We start from the raw sequence: 19,100 nt of genomic DNA on the forward strand, positions 1-19,100 counted from the left end.
CAACTCTAGTGATTTAGTTTTCTTTCTTTCTTTCTTTCTTTCTTTCTTTCTTTCTTTCTTTCTTTCTTAGAGCACAAGTGGGGGGAGGGGCAAAGGACAAGAGAGTGAGAGAATCTCAAGTAGACTTCCCATTGAGCCCAGAGCCTGACAGGGGCTCAATCCCAGGACCTTGAGATCATGACCTGAGCTGAAACCAAGAGTTGGTCTCTCAACCAACTTAGCCACCCAGGGACCCTGTCTTGTCTTGTCTTTTTTTTCTTCTCTCTTTCTTTCTTTCTTTCTTTCTTTCTTTCTTTCTTTCTTTCTTTCTTTCTTCTTTCTTTCTCTATTTTTCTCTCTTTCTTTCTTTTTCTCTGTACCCAACATGGCTCTTGAACTCGAGAACCCCCGATCCAGAGTTGTATGCTCCACCCACTGAGCCAGCTGGGCACCCCTCCAGTTGTTTGGTTTTCAACACCTGATGGGTGACAAAGATTCCCACTTTGACCAAGTTTTAGATAGACTCCTCTAAGGCCTCTTTTGATTAGGCCTGTCCTAATCCTTGTGCCCTGTCCTCAGCCTGCCTAGCTAGTTTTAGCAAGAATGTTGCTAATCAGTTTAGTGAGAATCCTCCCACCCTTGACACCTGATCAAGTTCTCATCTCCAACCTTTATTTTTTTTGTCTTTTTTATTTTTTAAAGATTTTATTTATTTATTCATGAGAGACACACAGAAAGAGAGAGGCAGAGACACAGGCAGAGGGAGAAGCAGGCTCCCTGCAGGGAGCCCGACATGGGACTTGATCCCAGGACTCCAGGATCACACCCTGGGCCAAAGGTGGCACTACACCGCTGAACCACCAGGCTGCCCAAGTCCTTGGTTTGTCTTTAGCAAGCATCCTGTTATGCCAGTTTAGCAAGAATCCCCCTACCCTTGATGTCTCCTCATAATTTTCCACTAATTGACCCCCCTCACTCTCATTGGCTATAAAATCCCAGTTGTTTTGGCTGTATTTAAATTTGAGCTCAGACTCTCTCACCTGCTGCAATAGTTTTGAATAAAACCTGTCCTGTCATCTTTACAAATGTCCAGGGAATAATACTCTTTAACTTGGCTCCCAGCTTTTTTTAATTTTTATTTTTTGGCTTCCAATTTTGTATCTTCAGCCCAGACAAGGCCTCTAACCTCTAGACTTAAATATACTATTGCCTCTTTGACAGCCCCTCTCAGATTGCTAATTGGAATTTCAAACTAAACAGATCCAAAATAAAACGTTTGATGTTCCTCTCTCAGTTTTTTTTGTTTTTGTTTTTGTTTTTTTAAATAAGATCTAGGGCACCTGGGTGGCTCAGTGGGTTAAGCGTCTGACTCTTGATTTTGGCTCAGGTCATGATCTCGGGGTTGTGAGATAGAGCCCTACATCGGGCTCTGTGCTGGGCATGGAGTCTGCTTGGGATTCTCTCTCTCCCTCTGTCCTTCCCCCATCCACCTACTCTCACACTCTCTTGCTCACTCTCTTTCTCTCTCTCTCTCTCTCTCTCTCTCTCACACACACACACACACACACAAGAGGTAGGATTTACATCTCCTCACTTTGAATATGCGTGGGTTGTGGCCACTTTTGGCTAACAGAATATGATAGAACCAATACTAAATAGCTTCTGAGGCCAAGTCATAAAAGGCCATGCAGCTTCCACTTTGCTCACAGGAACACTTTCTGGAAACTCTGAGCACCAATATAGGAAGTCTGATTATCTTGGGGTCACCGTGGTAGAGAGGCCATATGTAGATGCTTTATTTATTTATTTATTTATTTTTAAAATATTTTTTTCTTTATTTATTTATGATAGTCACAGAGAAAGAGAGAGAGGCAGAGACACAGGCAGAGGGAGAAGCAGGCTCCATGCACCGGGAGCCCGATGTGGGATTCGATCCCGGGTCTCCAGGATCGCGCCCTGGGCCAAAGGCAGGCGCCAAACCACTGCGCCACCCAGGGATCCCTGTAGATGCTTTAGTTAGCTGTCCCAGCCTGCAAGTACAAAGGCCCTATGCCATGTGCTAAATATTAGGGACACAGAAACAAATGAGGCAGGGTTCCTGCCTTCAATATTTCCTACTAGCTACAACTTCAAGAAGAGAATCTAATTATCTTCTCCTTCCACCCCAATGCACGTTACTTTGATATTGTAGGGACTCCTCATTCTCCTATTCTTTTTCTTCCTCATGCTCTTCCTCTTTCCCCTTTGTTCTTCCTCAACTTCGTCCTCCACATTTTATATTTCCCCCAATCTTTTTAAAAAATTTTATTCATTTATTTATGAGAGACAGACACAGGCAGAGGGAGAAGCAGGCTCCATGCAGGGAGCCCGACATTGGACTCGATCCTGGGTCTCCTGGATCACACCCTGGGCTGAAGGCAGGTGCCAAACCACTGAGCAACCCAGGGATCCCCTATTTCCCCTGATCTGATTCTCCTTATTGCCTTCCTTTTCCTCCTTCTCCATACACCCCTTACATCATGTCTTCACTCATTTTTACTTGTAGGAGTGAGATTCAGAATTGAGAAAGGAAAGGAAAAGAAACTTCTCTCCTGCTGTTAAACTTCTCTATTGCTGGGTATCAGAAAACCCCAGAAGTCAATGGCATAAGGAAAGAACCATTCCGTAACAAGTGTTGGTGAGGATGTGGAGAAAAGGGAACCCTTGTGCACTGTTAGTGGGAATGCAAAACGGTGCAGCCACTGTGGAAAACAGTAATGAGTTTCTCAAAAAATTAAAAATAGAGGGCAGCCTGGGTGGCTCAGCAGTTTAATGCTGCCTTCAGCCCAGGGCCTGATGTTGGGGACCCGGGATGGGGTCCCACGTCGGGCTCCCTGCATGAAGCCTGCTTCTCCCTCTGCCTGTGTCTCTGCCTCTCTCTCTCTCTGTCTCTCATGAATAAATAAATAAAATCTTTAACAAAAAATTAAAAATAGAAATACCATATGATCCAACAATTCTACTTTTGGGTATTTATCTGAAGAAAGTGAAAACACTAACTCAAAAAGATATACAGGGCAGCCCGAGTGGCTCAGTGAAACTCTCTCTCTCTCTCTCTCTTGCTCATGAATAAATAAAAAATATTTAAAAACAAAAACAAAAAGATATACACACACATACACATACCCCATACTCATTGCAGCATTATTAATTATACTCAAGATATGGAAGCAACCTAAGTGCCCACTGATGGAAGAATGGATACTTTGCATTGCATCCATTATCTTTTTCATTATATATTTATGTATTTATTTATTTCATTATATATAATAATATATAAATATATATTTCATTATATATGTAATTATGTTTACACACAATGGATATAATTCATATATAGTATATAAACATATGTGATTCATTATATATATTTATATACAGAATATATATACTGGAATATTATTCAGTGTCTAAAAAATCTTTATTTATTTATTTATTTATTTATTTTTAATACTTTTTAAAAAGATTTTATTTATTTATTCATAGAGACAGAGAGAGAGAGAGGCAGAGACACAAGCAGGCATCATACAGAGAGCCCGATGTGGGACTCGATCCAGGGTCTCCAGGATCATGCCCTGGGCTGCAGGTGACGCTAAACCGCTGCGCCACTGGGGCTGCCCAATCTTTTTTTTTTTAAGATTTTATTTATTTATTCATGAGAGGCAGAGACATAGGCAGAGGGAGAAGCAGGCTCCATGCAGGGAGCCCGATGTGGGACTCGATCCTGGAGCCAAAGGCAGATGCTCAACCACTGAGTCCCCCAGGCATCCCGAGTGTATAAAAAATCTTGCTACTTGCAACATGGATGGAACTTGAGGGCATCACACTAAGTGAAATAAGTCAGAGAAAAACTTTATAATTTGACTTATATATGGAATCTAAAGCAGGCAGATGAACAAAAACAAGAAAGAAACTCAGAGACAGAGAATACACTGGTGTTTGCCAGAAGTGGAGTGTGTGTGTGTGTGTGTGTGTGTGTGTGTGTGTGTGTGTGTGTGTGAGAGAGAGAGAGAAATGGGAAAAGGGGGCCAAAAGGTCCAAACTTCCAGTTATAAAACAAATAAGTCCTGGAGAATATAATGTACAGTGTGGCGCCTGTAGTTAATAATATTATATAGTATATTTGAAAGTTGCTAAGAGAGTGTATTTTAAAAGACCTCATCACAAGAAAATAATTTTTAACAATGTATGGTCACAGATGTTAACTAGACTTATTGTAGTGATTATTTTGCAATATATACTAAGATTGAACACATTTTGTACACCTAAAACTAATATAATGTCATTTGTGAATTATATCTCAATTTTAAAATCAACATTTTTAAATGCCTATGAATTCTGTGGGTCAAGAATTCAGAAAAAATAGGGGCACCTGGGTGGATCAGTGGTTGAGCTTCTGCCTTCGGCTCAGGTCGTGATCCTGGAGACCCAGGATCGAATCCCACGTCGGGCTCCCTGCATGGAGCCTGCTTCTCCCTCTGCCTGTGTCTCTGCTTCTCTCTGTGTGTCTCAAATAAATAAATAAATAAATAAAGTTTTTTTTTTTTTTTAATTCAGAAAAAATAATAGTGGAGGGACACCTGGCTGGCTCAGTCAGTAGAGCATGTGACTCTCGATCTCGAGGTCATGATTTCAAGACCCACATTGGACATAAAATTTACTTTAAAAAAATAATACTAATGAAATAGTTGTCTTTGTTCTGTACTGTCTGGAACCTTAGCTAGCAAGACTCAAATCGAGGGGAGTGACTCATATGGCTGGTCCCTGGAATCATCTGGAAGATTTTTTACTATGTGTCTGGCACTTCAGCAGGAATAGGTAAAAAGTTGGTTTTAGCTGGAACAGAGCACCTACATATGGCCTCTCTGATGTGATGGCCTCAAGGTAGTCAGACTTCTGGTATGGCAGCTCTGGGCTATGAGAGAGAAGGTTCCAGCAAGCAAGGTAAAAACTACATGACCTTTTATGACCTAGCCATGGAAGCCACATGGTATCAATTCTGAAGTTGTCTACTGATCAAAGTGGTCGCGAGCCCACATATATTGAAAGGGAGAGGACACAGACCCCACCTCTTAATGGGTGATAGGTCAGAGAATTTGTGGCCAAGTTTTTTATTTGTTTTGTTTTTTAAGATTTTATTTATTTATTTTAGAGAGAGGGTAAGTGGGAGGAGGAGCAGAGGAAGAGGGAGGAGAGAGAAGCAGACTCCCCACTGAGAATGGAGCCCGAGGCAGGGCTCATGACCCTGAGGTCATGACCTGAGTCAAAATCCAGAAATGGACACTTAACCAGCTAAGCCACTCAGAAGCCCCGTGGCCATGTTTTAAAGCCACCAGAAGTTCTCAGTTCAAATGTCAGCATATCAGAGAGGCTATCCCTTCCTGTTTCTAAAATTGTCACCCCTAGAATTGTCTACAACTCTCATCATGATTCGTAATTATCTTATTCTTTTGGCTCATTTTTTGTTTATTATGTCTCACTTCAAGACTGAACTGCATGAGGAGAGGAACCCCACTTCTTTGGCTCACCCTTGGATCCTGATTACCTAGCCCAGGGCTTGGCATAAATAAATCACACTATAGAATTGGAATTAAAATCTAGATTTATCTCATTCCCTAATTCATTCTTTTTATTTCATCTTGAAGGAGAGAAAAAAAAAAATCAATTGTCCCAGTTAAAAAGTGTAGTAGAAACAAATGCTGAAAGTAAAAACATATTAGTTGATTTGTTGTCAAAGCCTCACGCACTGCCCTCCTTAGTAGCTCTGCCATCTCAGAGATGGCAAAATCAAATAGAGTTGCCAAGTCTCTCTGTTCCTGGCCCTAGATCATGAATATGTAGAAACCTGCCTGCTTGCAAAATACAAAAGAGGGACTTTTTTTTTTTTTTTTTTAAGTTCCAGGAGGTATTTTATTGTTTGACTAACGGAACACACAAAACTGGGCAGAGAAGTCCCCACGGAAATGATTGGTCACGTTTCATTGTTGTTTGCCCTCTGATCCTTCATCTTCTAAGCATTTATTATTTTTCTTTTAAAGATATTAGATATTTATTTTTATCACAAATGCAATCCAAATATGAATGAATGAATGAATTAATGAATAAATAAATAAATAAATAAATAAATAAATAAATGTATTATTGTTTAACATCTGACCCCACCACATTCCTTTAAATAACAAAAAGAGCTAACTGTCTCTTCAAAGCCTACGTGGTCATAGCTGTCCCGCCTATGGTTTAAAAAACAGACCTTCTGAAATCCCTTCTTGACCTACAGCTCCTCTGTTAAAGAAATCCTGGGAAAGTGGTCCTATTGATAATGTCGATAGTCTCCAAAAGGTGAGGATGGTAACTGTGTGAAGGCAACAGAGAGGGGTCTTCAGCAAACTGAGGACCATTGGGAAATTGTGCAGAGGCAAATCTTGTCAACAAGATGCCAGCTCCTTCAATTAAAGCTGGGAGGACACCACCCATCGCGGCTGACCCAACCATGACCACTGGTCCTGGTAAGGCACCACTTGTGATGGAGTTCCAGGGATCTTCTTTCCCTCTCACTTGAACCACACTGCAGTCAGTCATGAAAAATAAATCTCAACTGCAAAGCTACCTCCCAACTGCGGAGCCCTGGTTTTAATAGCTGTCAAACTCTCTCAGAGTCTGGGGTTTACTCCCACTGGAGAATTGTGAAAATCTTTGAGTGCTTGAAAGAAACCACCACCTATGCTACCCATGGTAAAAGCCCATCCACAATTCTCAAGGTCAAGGCTCTCACATATACTCCTCCATCTTGACTCCACCAGAAGAAAACACCCCTTCTTAAAGTTTTAATTAAAATTCCAGTTAGTTAGCTTTAGGTGTACAATATAGTGACTTTCATACAACACCAGGTGCTTCTCATAGCGAGTGCACTCCTTGATCCCCATCACCTATTACACCCAATCTCCCAATCCCCCCACCCACCTCCCCTCTGGTAACCATTAGTTTGTTAAAAAAAAGGGCTACTTCTTAAAGAGAGAGAGAGAGAGTCATTTCTATTCAACATTGTACTGGAGGTTTAGGGCATTGAGCAAGAATATAAAAGAAAGAGCATCCATATTGGAAAAGAAAAAGTTAAAACTATCTCTATTTGCAGCTAACATGATCTTATATATAAAGATGCTAAAAAACCCACAAACAAAAAAACTTAACTGCTACAGGTAATAAACAGATTCAGTAAGGCTGTAGATACAAGATAAGTATAAAAAACAATTGTATTTTTACATATTAGCAATGAACAATCGAAAAACAAAATTAAGAAGATAATTCCACTGTTACTAGCACCAAAAAGGATAAAATACTCAAGAATAAATTTAACCAAAGAAGTATAAACTTTGCACCCTGAAAACTGCAAAACATTATTGAAAAAATTAAAGAAGACCCAAAGAAATGAAAACATATCCTACGTTTATGGATTCTAATATTTAATACTGTTAAAATGGCAATAATCCCCAAATTAATCTACAGATTGAATACAATTCCTATCAAAATTCCAACTGCTTAAAAAAAATTCCAACTGCTTTTTTTTTTTTTTGCAGATGTGAACAAGCTGATCCTAAATTTCATCTGGAAATGCAAGAGACCCAGAATAACCAAAACAACCTTGAAAAAGAAGAACAAAGTTGGAGAATTGACACTTCCTGATCTCGAAACTACAAAGCTATAATAATCAAGACAGTGTGATACTAGCGTAAGGAAAGACAAAGATCCACACAATAGAATTGAGAGTCCAAGAATAAACCCTTACATTTGCAGTTGATTGATTTTGACAGGGGTTGTAGACCATGGGGGAAAGAAGTCTTAAACAAATGGTGTAAATAAATAAAATCTTTTAAAAAGGGGGGGGGGGCAGCCCGGGTGGTTCAGCGGTTTAAGCGCTGCCTTTAGCCCAGGGCGTGATCCTGGAGACCCAGGATCGAGTCCCATGGCGGGCTCCCTGCATGGAGCCTGCTTCTCCCTCTGCCTGGGACTCTGCCTCTCTCTGTGTCTCTCAGAATAAATAAATAAAATATTTAAAAATTAAAAAAAATTTAAAAACTGGTCCTTGGACAACTGTGTATCTACATCCAAAAGAATGAATCTAAACCCTACCTCCCATCATATATAAAAGTAGACTCCAAATACATCAAAGACCTAAATGTAAGAGCTAAAAGTATAAAATGTTTAAATGCATAGGAATGAATCTTTATAACTTTGGATTAGTTTTCTTAGATATGATAACAAAAAAGATCCAGAGAAAAATTAGACTCTGTCTAAACTAAAAACTTTTGTGCTTCAGGAGCACCTGGGTGGCTCAGTCGATTGAGTATCCAATTCTTGATTTTGGCTCTGGTCATGGACTCAGAGTCCTGGGATCAAGCCCCATGGTCTCTGCACTCAGCAGGGAATCTGCTTGAGGATTTCTCTCCCACTCCCTCTGCCGCTGTCCACTCAAATGAATAAATAAATCTTTAAAAAAAATAGAAGACTTGAATCAACATTTCTCCAAAGAAGTCATACAAATGGACAATAAGTACATAAATAGATGCTCAGCACCATCTGTCCTTAGGGAACTGCAAATCAAATACACAATGAGATACCACCTCATACCCATTAGGATAGGTATAATTTTTTTAAAAACCTGAAATAGGGCAGCCCGGGTGGCCCAGCGGTTTAGCGCCGCCTTCAGCCCAGGGCCTGATCCTGGGGACCTGGGATCGAGTCCCACGTCGGGCTCCCTGCGTGGAGCCTGCTTCTCCCTCTGCCTGTGTCTCTGCCTCTCTCTCTGTGTCTCTCATGAATGAATAAATAAATAAAATCTTTAAAAAAATTTTAAAAACCTGAAATAAAACAAATATTGGCAAGGATGTGGAGAAATTAGAGCCCTCACAAATTGCTGATGGGAATGTAAAATAGTGTTTCCGCTGTGGAAAACATTTCCTCAATAAGGTAAACATAGAGTTATCATATAAACTGGCAGTTCTACTGCTAGGTATATACCCGGAAGAACTGAAAAGTTCCATATTCACACAAAACTCATATGTACCCACACAAAACCTTGCACCACAGAGATCATAGCAGCATTATTGTAGCCAAAAAATGGAAACAATCCAAAGGTCTATCAACTGATGACTGGGTCAACAAAATACGGTGTATACATATAATGGAATATTATTCAGTATTAAAAGCAATGGAGTGGTGGGGGCGCCTGGATGGCTCAGTCAGTTAAGCATCCAGCTCTTGATCTCAGCTCAGGTCTTGAGTTCAAGCCCTCTGTTGGGCTCCATGCTGGGCATGGAATCTACTTTAAAAAAGAAAAAAAAAAAGCAATGAAGTATTGATGCATGCTACACGGATACACCTTGAAAACACTGTGGTAAGAAAGAAACTAGATCCAAAAGAGGGACACCTGGGTGGCTCAGTGGTTGAGCGTCTACCTTCAGCTCAGATCATGATCCTGGAGACCCAGGATCGAGTGCCACGTCGGGCTCCCTGCATGGAGCCTGCTTCTCCCTCTGCCTGTGTCTCTGCCTCTCTCTTTCTGTGTGTCTCTCATGAATAAATAAAATCTTTAAAAAAAAAAACATGCTGGAATTGGATAACAGTGATGATTGCACAGCCTTGCAAATGCACTAAAAACCACTGAAATTTTACACATTAAAATGGTGAATTTTATCATCTGTGAATTTTATCTCAATTAAAAAATGCAAAAGAGCAGAGCTGCCAGTAGAGGAGGAGCAGGTGGGCAGAAATCCCATTAGGATGCCAGGTGGTGTCTCTTGGCAAGGTAGTCTGGTTCGATAGTGTCCAAAGCAGGTCCGTGTCCTCCTCGGCCAGGTGGCTCCGCTTCAGCTCCCACTTAAGATTTCTGTCTGAATGAGGGGTTCCCCAGCTAAAAAAGAGTGAAAACCCTTTGCCCAACCGATCAACTGCCAAGAACTCCTCCCCAACTTCTAAGCTCCAGACTTGTGTGAGGCAGTGTGAGGAGAGGCTGGGGAGTCAAACATCAACAGAGGCCAGGGGCCGAGACAAGGGCTGGAGCGTCGCAGACAGCGCTGGTGGCTGGAGCCCGGCCTCCTAGCAGCGTGTCCGCTAGCGAGGCTCCCTCTGGCTTGGTCTGGTCTCAGGGGAGCATTGACACATTTGAGAGGTTTAGTTTCATTCATAAACCTTGACTGAGCATGTCCTGGCTCTCCCCCCGGGTGGTGAGCCAAGTCCCTGTCCTCAGGTGGCTCAGGCACAGGATGTGTAAACATGCTCAGTCCCTGATGGTTCTGCTCCCCCTTCTGGACTGAGCTGAGATTTTGGGTTCGCTGTCTTTCAAAGAAAGTAAGACAGTGGCAAGGGAGCAGCTTTTAGCCCGGGGAAAGAAGGAGGAAAATTAGTGCCTATTGGGCCAGACTCTGGAGCTTGCACATATGTGATTTAGCTTCCTCCCTACTGACTCCTTCAGCAGTCGGTGAAGGGACTTGTCCTGGGTGCTTGGAGCTAGCGTGCTGTAGAACGGAGACTGGAACCCAGGATTGTGGGATTTGCAAGTCTGTGCTCTGGAGAAGCTGGAAGTTCGCCCAGAGGTTTTCACCTTGGCCCCTCCATTGCACCATTTCTGGCTCCCACTATTCACACATTACTTGCTCATTCATTCATTCATTCATTCATCCCAGAAATTTCCCTGAGGAGTCATTTGGTGCCACATGTGTTAGGCAACAGACACGCAAACCTGGATACCCGAATAAATCCATTCAAGGATTTATAATGTTTTGGGAGCTAAGCCTGGGCTGAGACATAAGACCAGGGGCTGAGTTAATTATACCACCAAGGGAGGCCCTCTGGTGATTTGGCCAGATGGCAGGTGATTTTATTTTTTTTATTTTTATTTTTTAGATTTTATTTATTTGTTCATGAGAGACACACAGAAAGGCAGAGACACAGGCAGAGGGAGAAGCAGGCTCCCTGCCGGGAGCCCGAAGAGAGACTCGATCCCGGGACCCTGGGGTCACGCCCTGGGCCGAAGGCAGACGCTCAACTGCTAAACCCCCCAGGTGCCCCCAGCAAGTGGTTTTAATGTGAGAACGAGAACTCAAGGTTTGGGGCAATGGGGGCAACTCTATTGCTAATTCTCTAGCCACCACCCCCTGTCCCGTGGCTGTGCGGGGTGTGGAAGGGTGAGCTGCCATCGTTGGGGAGAGCTGGGGGGGAAGTGGTAATAGGGCCAGGGCTACTTCTCAGCCACAGCAGGAAGTGGGGGGGGGTTGCTGAAAGGGCTTCGGAGAGTTTCCTGACTATAGGGCTTTGGTTTGGGAGGGCTCAGTCAGAAGGGTCATTGGGAGGGGGGCGGGGGGCACCAGAGTGAGCTTGGGAAGGAGAATGTAGAGGATCAGAGCATCCAGAATGAGAGTGAGAGACGGGGCCTGAGGCTTTGCAGTCCTGGCCCAAGCTACAGGGTAAATACACTTCACGCTCCGGTTTCTGAGGCTATTTTTGGTGCAGGAAACAAGCTATCATCTTTACTCAGGGTACCAAATAGAACATGGGGGAAATTTATTAGGAAGTGCAAGAGGGAACGTCAGCCTCCACTCAGGCTGGAGGCCATGGGCACTGCTTACACTACGGAAGGGACTTGGCCTGGGGTAGAGAAGGAGGCAGGCGGCTACTAGGTTTAACTCAAAGCCTGACCTCGAGTTGGTTTTTCTTATCCTCTTAGGTGCACACCAGTCTGCTCATCTAGTGGCTACTTCCTCCTCTCTGAGCTAGCTGTGCCCTCCTGCTGTTCCTAGTTAACAGCTGCCTTAGCAGAGAAGTGGCATGGTGCTGCGGAGAGCACCCGGAATGCAGCATTGGTCCCTATAAGTCCCACTTCCATAGGCAGTTGGGGATGGAAGCAGCCAGAACTGGGATGCAGGATTTAGAACTCCAATTCTTTCCATCCTTCACTGCAGTATCATAAGACACACAGCCTGACTTCCTTAGCTTCCTTGAGCTTCAGTTGCCTTAAAAAATATCTATGTTGGGGCACCCGGAGGGCTCAGTGGTTGAGCGTCTTGTCTTCAGCTCAGGCCTGCTTCTCCCTCTGCCTGCGTCTCTGCCTTTCTCTGTGTCTCTCATGAATAAATCAATAAAATCCTTTTTATAAACCCACCTTTTAGTAGTTGTGAGGATTAAATGACATGTGAAGCCTTGAATACGCCTGGCCATGGTGGGCCCCTAACATTTGTCATCCGGACGTGCAAAACTGACCTGGCTCTCTGGCTGTGCGTGGTAGGTAGATGCTCAAATGAGTATCTTATTATACATGTTACGTGCTGAACATATGAAACTCGGGTGTTGCAATCCTTACCGCCACTATCTCAGAATGTGACTGTACTTGGACACGGAGTCTCTAAAGGGGTGATCAAATTAAAATGACGTCTGTAAATTGGGCCCTCATCCAGCATGACTAGTGTCATGATAGGAAGAGAACATTTTGGCACAGATGTGGACAGAGGAATGATCACGTGAAGACACAGTGAGAAGACAGCCATGGACGAACAAAAAAAGAGAGATCTCAGAAGAAGCCAATCCTTGATCTTAGATGTCTAACTTCCAGAACTTCCAGAAAATTAATTTCTGTTGTTCAGTCCATCAGTGTGTGGTACTTTGTGATGGCCCTGCCCGCCAACTACAACAACACATACACATTGTGCCTTTTTAACCCGTGGGGGAGGGGGGGTGGAAGGCTCCCTGGGTAGCTGATTAGAAACTGCTTCTCAGCCAGAGAAGGCTCAGCAGGCAGAGGCAGGCAGCCAGAGGGGCTCAGCGGTTTAGTGCTGCCTTCGGCCCAGGGCATGCTCCTGGAGACCTGGGATCGAGTCCTGCATGGAGCCTGCTTCTCTCTCTGCCTCTCTCTCTATCTCTCTGTCTCTGATAAATAAAATCTTAAAAAATAAGAAAAGAAAGAAAGAAAGAAAGAAAGAAAGAAAGAAAGAAAGAAAGAAAGAAAGAAAGAAAGAAAAGAAAGGAAGAAACTGCTTCTCCTGGGTAGCCCGGGTGACCCGGGATCGAGTCCCACATCAGGCTCCCTGCGTGGAGCCTGCTTCTCCCTCTGCCTGTGTCTCTGCCTCTGTGTCTATGAATAAATAAATAAAATCTTAAAAAATAAATAAAAGCTCTTAAAAAGAAAAAGAAACTGCTTCTCCGCCTGCAGAGCTGGGCTCTCCAACTGCACGTCGGGCTTAGAGCCCCAGGCGCGGGCCCCGCCGCCTCGCCCCGGGCGCTGCTCCCTCCCTCTGCGCTGCAAGCAGGTGTCCGGTGCCAAGCAAGCCTCGGCCTTCCCAGGTGGCCGGTCCCTTGCCCAGCCCAGGCGCTCCCGCGGCACGGGGCGCGCTCCCGGGGCGGGCAGGGCGGCTGGGTGAGCCTCGCGGGGGAAGCCTTGCGGGGACCCCGGCGGCCCCGGTCGGGACGGTAGACACGCGGGAGAAGGCAGGGGCGCCGGGCGGGAGGGAGGACCGGGAGGCCCTGGGCCCCGCGCGCCCGGACACCCGGCAGCGCCACCCGCGCGCGCCCCCGCCGCGTCCCCGGGGCCCGGCCCCCCGCCCCGCCCCGCCCCCCGGGAGAGCCGGGACCCCGGGCCGCGCCGCCCTGCGCCCCTCCCCGGCCGGCGGGTGCGCGCTCGCCCCGCCCCGCCCCGCCCCCGCCCCGCCCGCCCCCGCCCCGCCCCCGCCCCGCCCCCGCTCCCGCTGGCGGCCGCGGCCGGGATTGTTTTTGTTGTCGCGGAGGCCGGAAGAGCCGCGGGAGCCGGGCCCCGCCGCCCCGCCCCGCCCCGCCCGGCCCGCGGCCCCGCGGCGCCCCCCCAGCGCCACTATTCCGGAGAGCGAGCGTTACGCGGCGGCGGCGGCGGCGGGGCCCGGGGCGGGGGGCGCCGGGGAGCGGGGCGAGGCGGCCCCCGCCGCCGCCATGGACGCGCTGGGACCCGGTGAGGAGCGCGCTCGGTGGGGAGGCCGGGCGGGCCGGGGCGGGGGCGCGGGCCCGGGGGTGCCCGCCGCGGCGGCGTCGCGGAGCAGCGGGGCGCCCCAGGCCGAGGCGGGCGGGTCGGGGCCTGGGGGGCGCCAGGGGCGCGGCCTGCCCTGCCCGCGAGGGTCCCCTCCCGCCGCCGCGCTGCTCGGGCGCCCTCACCCGCCCCGTGGCTTCCTTGGCGCCCGTGCACCGACCCGAGCCCTCCGACAAGGAAGCGGAACTTGCCCCCAAACACTTCTCGTGCCCCCCCAAAGGCCACGGGGCAGAGAACCCCCCGCCTCTCGGAGGCCCCGGAGCCTCGGGAGCCCGGGCCCTGCGCCCCTGCAGCCTGCGCGGCAGCCCCCGAGGGAGCCGAGGGAGCCGAGGGAGCCGGGCGGTGGGCGCGGGCCCGGCGGGCTCCTGGGCTCCCAAGTGCCCTAACTGGGTTAGAGACGTGGCCGTGAGGATTAGAGGAAGGAGAAAGTGCTTTGGCAACGTGATTCCCCATCTTCAGGAAGCACCTCTGTGCACCTTCTCCAGGCCGCCCAGTTGCAGGCTGCAAGAAATGCCCTGCGGATGGGGAACCTGGGCCTCCCTCCTCAAACCCCAACAGGTTTCTAATGCCTCGGCTAAGCGGGGCAGGCTTTAGAGGCTACGATGCAATTAGCTGTAATATCAAACCTTATCTACATAGCGGATTTAGTGGTAGGGCGTTTAATGTTTTTTTTTTTTTTTTTTTTGAGTGCATAGAAAATTCAGTTTACCATTTGAGTTTGGAGACCTTGCAGGTCTGTTTTTACTTAGAACTTGCTTACATAACTGAATGTTGGAAGCCCACCTTAATTTGCTGCTTAAAGTATTTTTTAAAGGCCCCCACCATCAAATTTCATATGCCTTTTTTTTTTTTAAAAAAGATTTTATTTATTTATTCATGAGAGAGACACAGAGAGAGAGAGAGGCAGAGGGAGAAGCAGGCTCCATGCGGGGAGCCGGATGTGGGACTCCATCCCAGGTCTCCAGGATCACGCCCTGGGCTGAAGGCAGGCGCTAAACTGAGCCACCGGGGCTGCCCTCGTATGCCTTTTTAAAAAATATATTGGCTTTGTGACATTGGTAATATTTGATAAACCTCAATCCCAGTATTAGGCTGGGTTAACTTCTGCGGTGTCCCCCAGCCAAAGGCATGATCCTGTCTTTAGGAATGTAACAGACTTTTCTGTTCAATCTAGTAATTTAATAGTTGTATAACCTTGGGCAAGTTACTTAATTCCTTTGAACTTTCATTTCCTCATCTATAAAATGAGGGGAATAATAATTACGTGCTGCAAGATTGTTGTGAGAATGAAATGAGATAATGTATGTGAGGAGTCTTATTGTGGACACTAATGCATTGTAGATATTCAACAAATGTTTCTTTTTCCCTCCCGGTTAGTAATTCATAATTGAAGCAACTGTTGCACTTACGAGCTGATGCTGGAAGACACTCTGTAACTGTGTACACAAACTGTATTTCGTGGAAAAGATCAACCTGGTAGAGTTAGAACCATCCTAGAGACTTTTTTTTTTTTTTTTTTGGCTTGATTTTAGCATTTGCAGATTTGAACTTACCTCGCTCAGGATTGTGGAAAATTAATTCTCACTAACCACAGTGTTAAGACACAAGTGTATAAATCAAAATGTCACATAGATCTTTTCTGTTGACCGGAACATTTTCTTGTTTGCTGTCTAGCAAGCCCCTTTTCAGGTGTCACACTACCTCGGAAACCCAATTAATAATAAGCTTCTTGATGAGCATAGAATTGGAGCAAAGGGAGTCGGTAGTCTTGTGGGATATTTTATCCAGGCTGTTTTAGAACTTAGAGAAGGATTCCAGCTTTGTTGAAGCACACACAGCTCTGGTGCTTTGTGCCCTCCTCACTTGAATAATCACTGAAATATTCTTAGTCTCGATGTGCTTTCTCTATTTTGGTTTCTGACAATAATAACTTAGAAATACATTTAGTCAGATTATCATTTATTCTGGCTATATTAATGATAACTTTTTTTTTTTTTTACAGCGCTTTCATAGCTCTTAGCTCATTTGATATTCTGTGAGATAAGCAAGGCAGCACCAGCACCAGATTCCAGATGAGTAAAAGAGATTCCAGAGCTTTAGTGACTTTGTCAGGGTCTCAAGGTTGAGTGGTGAGATGCAGATGAGTCTGGGTCATCTGACCCCTAGTCTTGCCCTCCTCTTCATTTAAGGCTGACTTGATCCAGCCTGTTGAGTAATATTTGTTTCCTTTGTGGAAGATGTAATTTTCTGACTTTCTCACTAAATTTTGGAGAAAGGCCCAGGGACCTTTGAGCACTGACTCTAACATTTATGCAATCGTGAGAGCTGACGTTTATTCAGCACGTACTATTATGAGGCACCGTGTTAAGCTTAATGGATGCTCACAGTATCTCATGGGATCCTCACAATTGCTTTAGGAAATATCTGCTGTTCTTACCACACCTCCCATATTTTATAGATGAGGAACATTTTAGATGAAGGTTTTTCTAAATAAATCTCCTAATTCATTAATTTATTATTCAAAGAAATAACCACTCACCTTCTAACTTTTCTCTCTTACCAAACCACTCACCTTTGATACCACTTCTTTCATTTCCTCTGCTTCTGTCCCCTTGGTGTCAAGTACCAAAGGATTATGAAGTACATTGGGGGAAAAAAAAGCGCTGGGCTGGGAATCAGGAAACCTAAATTCTTTTTTTTTTTTAATTTTATTTATTTATGATAGTCATACAGAGAGAAAGAGAGAGAGGCAGAGACACAGGCAGAGGGAGAAGCAGGCTCCATGCGCCGGGAGCCTGATGTGGGATTCGATCCCGGGTCTCCAGGATCGCGCCCTGGGCCAAAGGCAGGCGCCAAACCACTGCGCCACCCAGGGATCCCAGGAAACCTAAATTCTAGTCACAATTTAAAATCGAAGCCCTATGTCCTTGGGCAAGTCATCTGCTCCAAATTTCTGTTTCTGAATTTCTATCATAAAGCTGGATTTATGATACATTGATTGCCTAAATGTACCCAAGACCATGCAGGGCTGACTTGTTTAGATGATTTAATTGGGGTTAATTTGGTATGACTGTCACCTCTGATATTATTTATGATTTATCTCTTACCTTGTTTTTAAATGTCTTACCATACCTACAGCAGATCCCTTCTACACCAGAAGTGGAGCTCAACCCCAAGCAATCATATTTCTAGTGTAAATTACGTGCCTTTTGCTTTAGTGAAAAATGATAGTCAATTCTTGGGTTTTAAGAATGACTGGGTTTCTGTTTAGTTTCTATCTGGGGCTGCTAAAAAGATGATGGTACAGGCATACTGGGCGATATTGTGGGTTCGGTTCCAGACCACCACAATAAAGCAAGTCCAATGAATTTTTCGGTTTCTCAGTGCATGTAAAAGTTATGTTTACAATATGCTGTAGGATACAAAAAAATAAAAAATAAAAAAAAACAATATGCTGTAGGGATCCCTGGGTGGCGCAGCAGTTTAGCGCCTGCTTCGGCCCAGGGCGCGATCCTGGAGACCCGGGATCGAATCCCACGTCGGGCTCCCGGTGCATGGAGCCTGCTTCTCCCTCTGCCTGTGTCTTCTGCCTCTCTCTCTCTCTCTGTGTGTGTGTGACTATCATAAGTAAATAAAAATTTAAAAAAATATTTTAAAAAAAAACAATATGCTGTAGTCTCAGTGTACAAAAGTATTATGTCTAAAAAATGTACATCCCTTAATTTAAAAATGATTTATTGCAGAAAAGTGCTAGCTGTCATCTGAGCTTTCAGTAAGTTATAATCTCTTTGTTGATGGGGGCTCTTGCTTTGGCTGCTGACAGATGAGGGTGATGTTGCTAAGTTTGAGGTGGCTATGGCAACTTTTTAAATGAGATCGCGATGAAGGTTGCCACATCAATTGACTCTTCCTTTCATGAATGATTTCCCTGCAGCATGCGGTGATGTTTGATAGCATTTTACCCACAATAGAACTTCTTTCACAATCGGAGTCAATCCTCTCAAACCCTGCCACCCCTTTGTCAACTAAGTTTGTGCGGTCTAGGTCTTTTGTTATCACTTCAACAATCTTCACAGCATCTTCACCAGGAATAGACTCCATCTCAAGAAACCACATTCTTTGCTCATCCACAGAAGCAGCTCTTCGTCCCTTAAGGTTTTATCATGAGATTGCAGCAATTTAGTCATATCTTCAGGCTCTACTTCTGATTCCAGTTCTCTGGGTGTTTGCACCACATCTGCAGTTACTTCCTCCCCTGAAGTCTTGAACCCCTCTCAGTCATCCAGGAGCCTTAGAATTGACTTCTTCCAAACTCCTGTTGGTGTAGGTATTTTGACCACTTCCCATGAATCATGAACGTTTTTCATAGTATCTAGAATGGTGAATTCTTTCCAAAAGGTTTTCTTTTTCTTTTTCTTTTTTTAAAGATTTATTTAGTCATGAGAGACACACAGAGAGAGGTAGAGACACAGGCAGAGGGAGAAGCAGGCTCTCTGCGAGGAGCCAGATGTGGGACCTGATCCCAGGACCCTGGGATTATGCCCTGAGCCAAAGGCTCAACCACGGAGCCACCCAGATGTCCCTCCAGAAGGTTTTCAATTCACTTTGACCAGATCCATCAGAGGAATCACTATCTATGACAGCTATAGCTTTTTTTTTTTTTTTTTTTTTTTTTTTTTTTTTAGCTATAGCTTTTCAAAATGTGTTTCTCAAAGTCTTAAAAGTTGAAATTACTCCTTGATTTATGGGCTGCAGAATGGACGTTGTATTAGCAGGCATGAAAACCACACTAATCTTGTTGTTCACCTCTGTCAGAGCTCCTGGGTCATCAGGTGCATTGTTCATGAGCAGTAATATTTTGGAAGGAATCTTTTTTTTTTTTTTTTTCTAAGCAGTAAATCTCAACAGTGGGCTTAAAGCATTTAATAAACCATGTTATATGGGACACCTGGGTGGCTCAGTGGTTGAGCGTCTGTCTTCGGCTCAGGGCATGGCCCCGGGGTCCCAGGATCGAATCCTACATCAGGCTACCCGCATGGAG

At 45.2% G+C, this 19,100-nt stretch overlaps 1 protein-coding gene and 1 pseudogene across 1 annotated transcript in view; one reads left to right on the forward strand and one right to left on the reverse strand.

The window, feature by feature from the left end:
• Window positions 1-6,328: 6,328 nt before the first annotated feature.
• LOC121481053 lies at window positions 6,329-13,967 on the reverse strand (annotated as a pseudogene).
• The window catches only part of LOC121481259 (protein argonaute-4), a 39,580-nt gene continuing 34,244 nt past the window's right edge, over window positions 13,765-19,100 (forward strand). The window contains exon 1 of the mRNA XM_041738508.1: window positions 13,765-13,984. Coding sequence (XP_041594442.1) covers window positions 13,966-13,984 — 19 coding nt within the window. The 5' untranslated portion in view covers window positions 13,765-13,965. The remainder of the gene's footprint in view (window positions 13,985-19,100) is intronic.

The sequence above is a fragment of the Vulpes lagopus genome, chromosome 23 (genome assembly GCF_018345385.1).
Source record: "Vulpes lagopus strain Blue_001 chromosome 23, ASM1834538v1, whole genome shotgun sequence".
Classification (NCBI taxonomy): Eukaryota; Metazoa; Chordata; class Mammalia; order Carnivora; family Canidae; genus Vulpes; species Vulpes lagopus.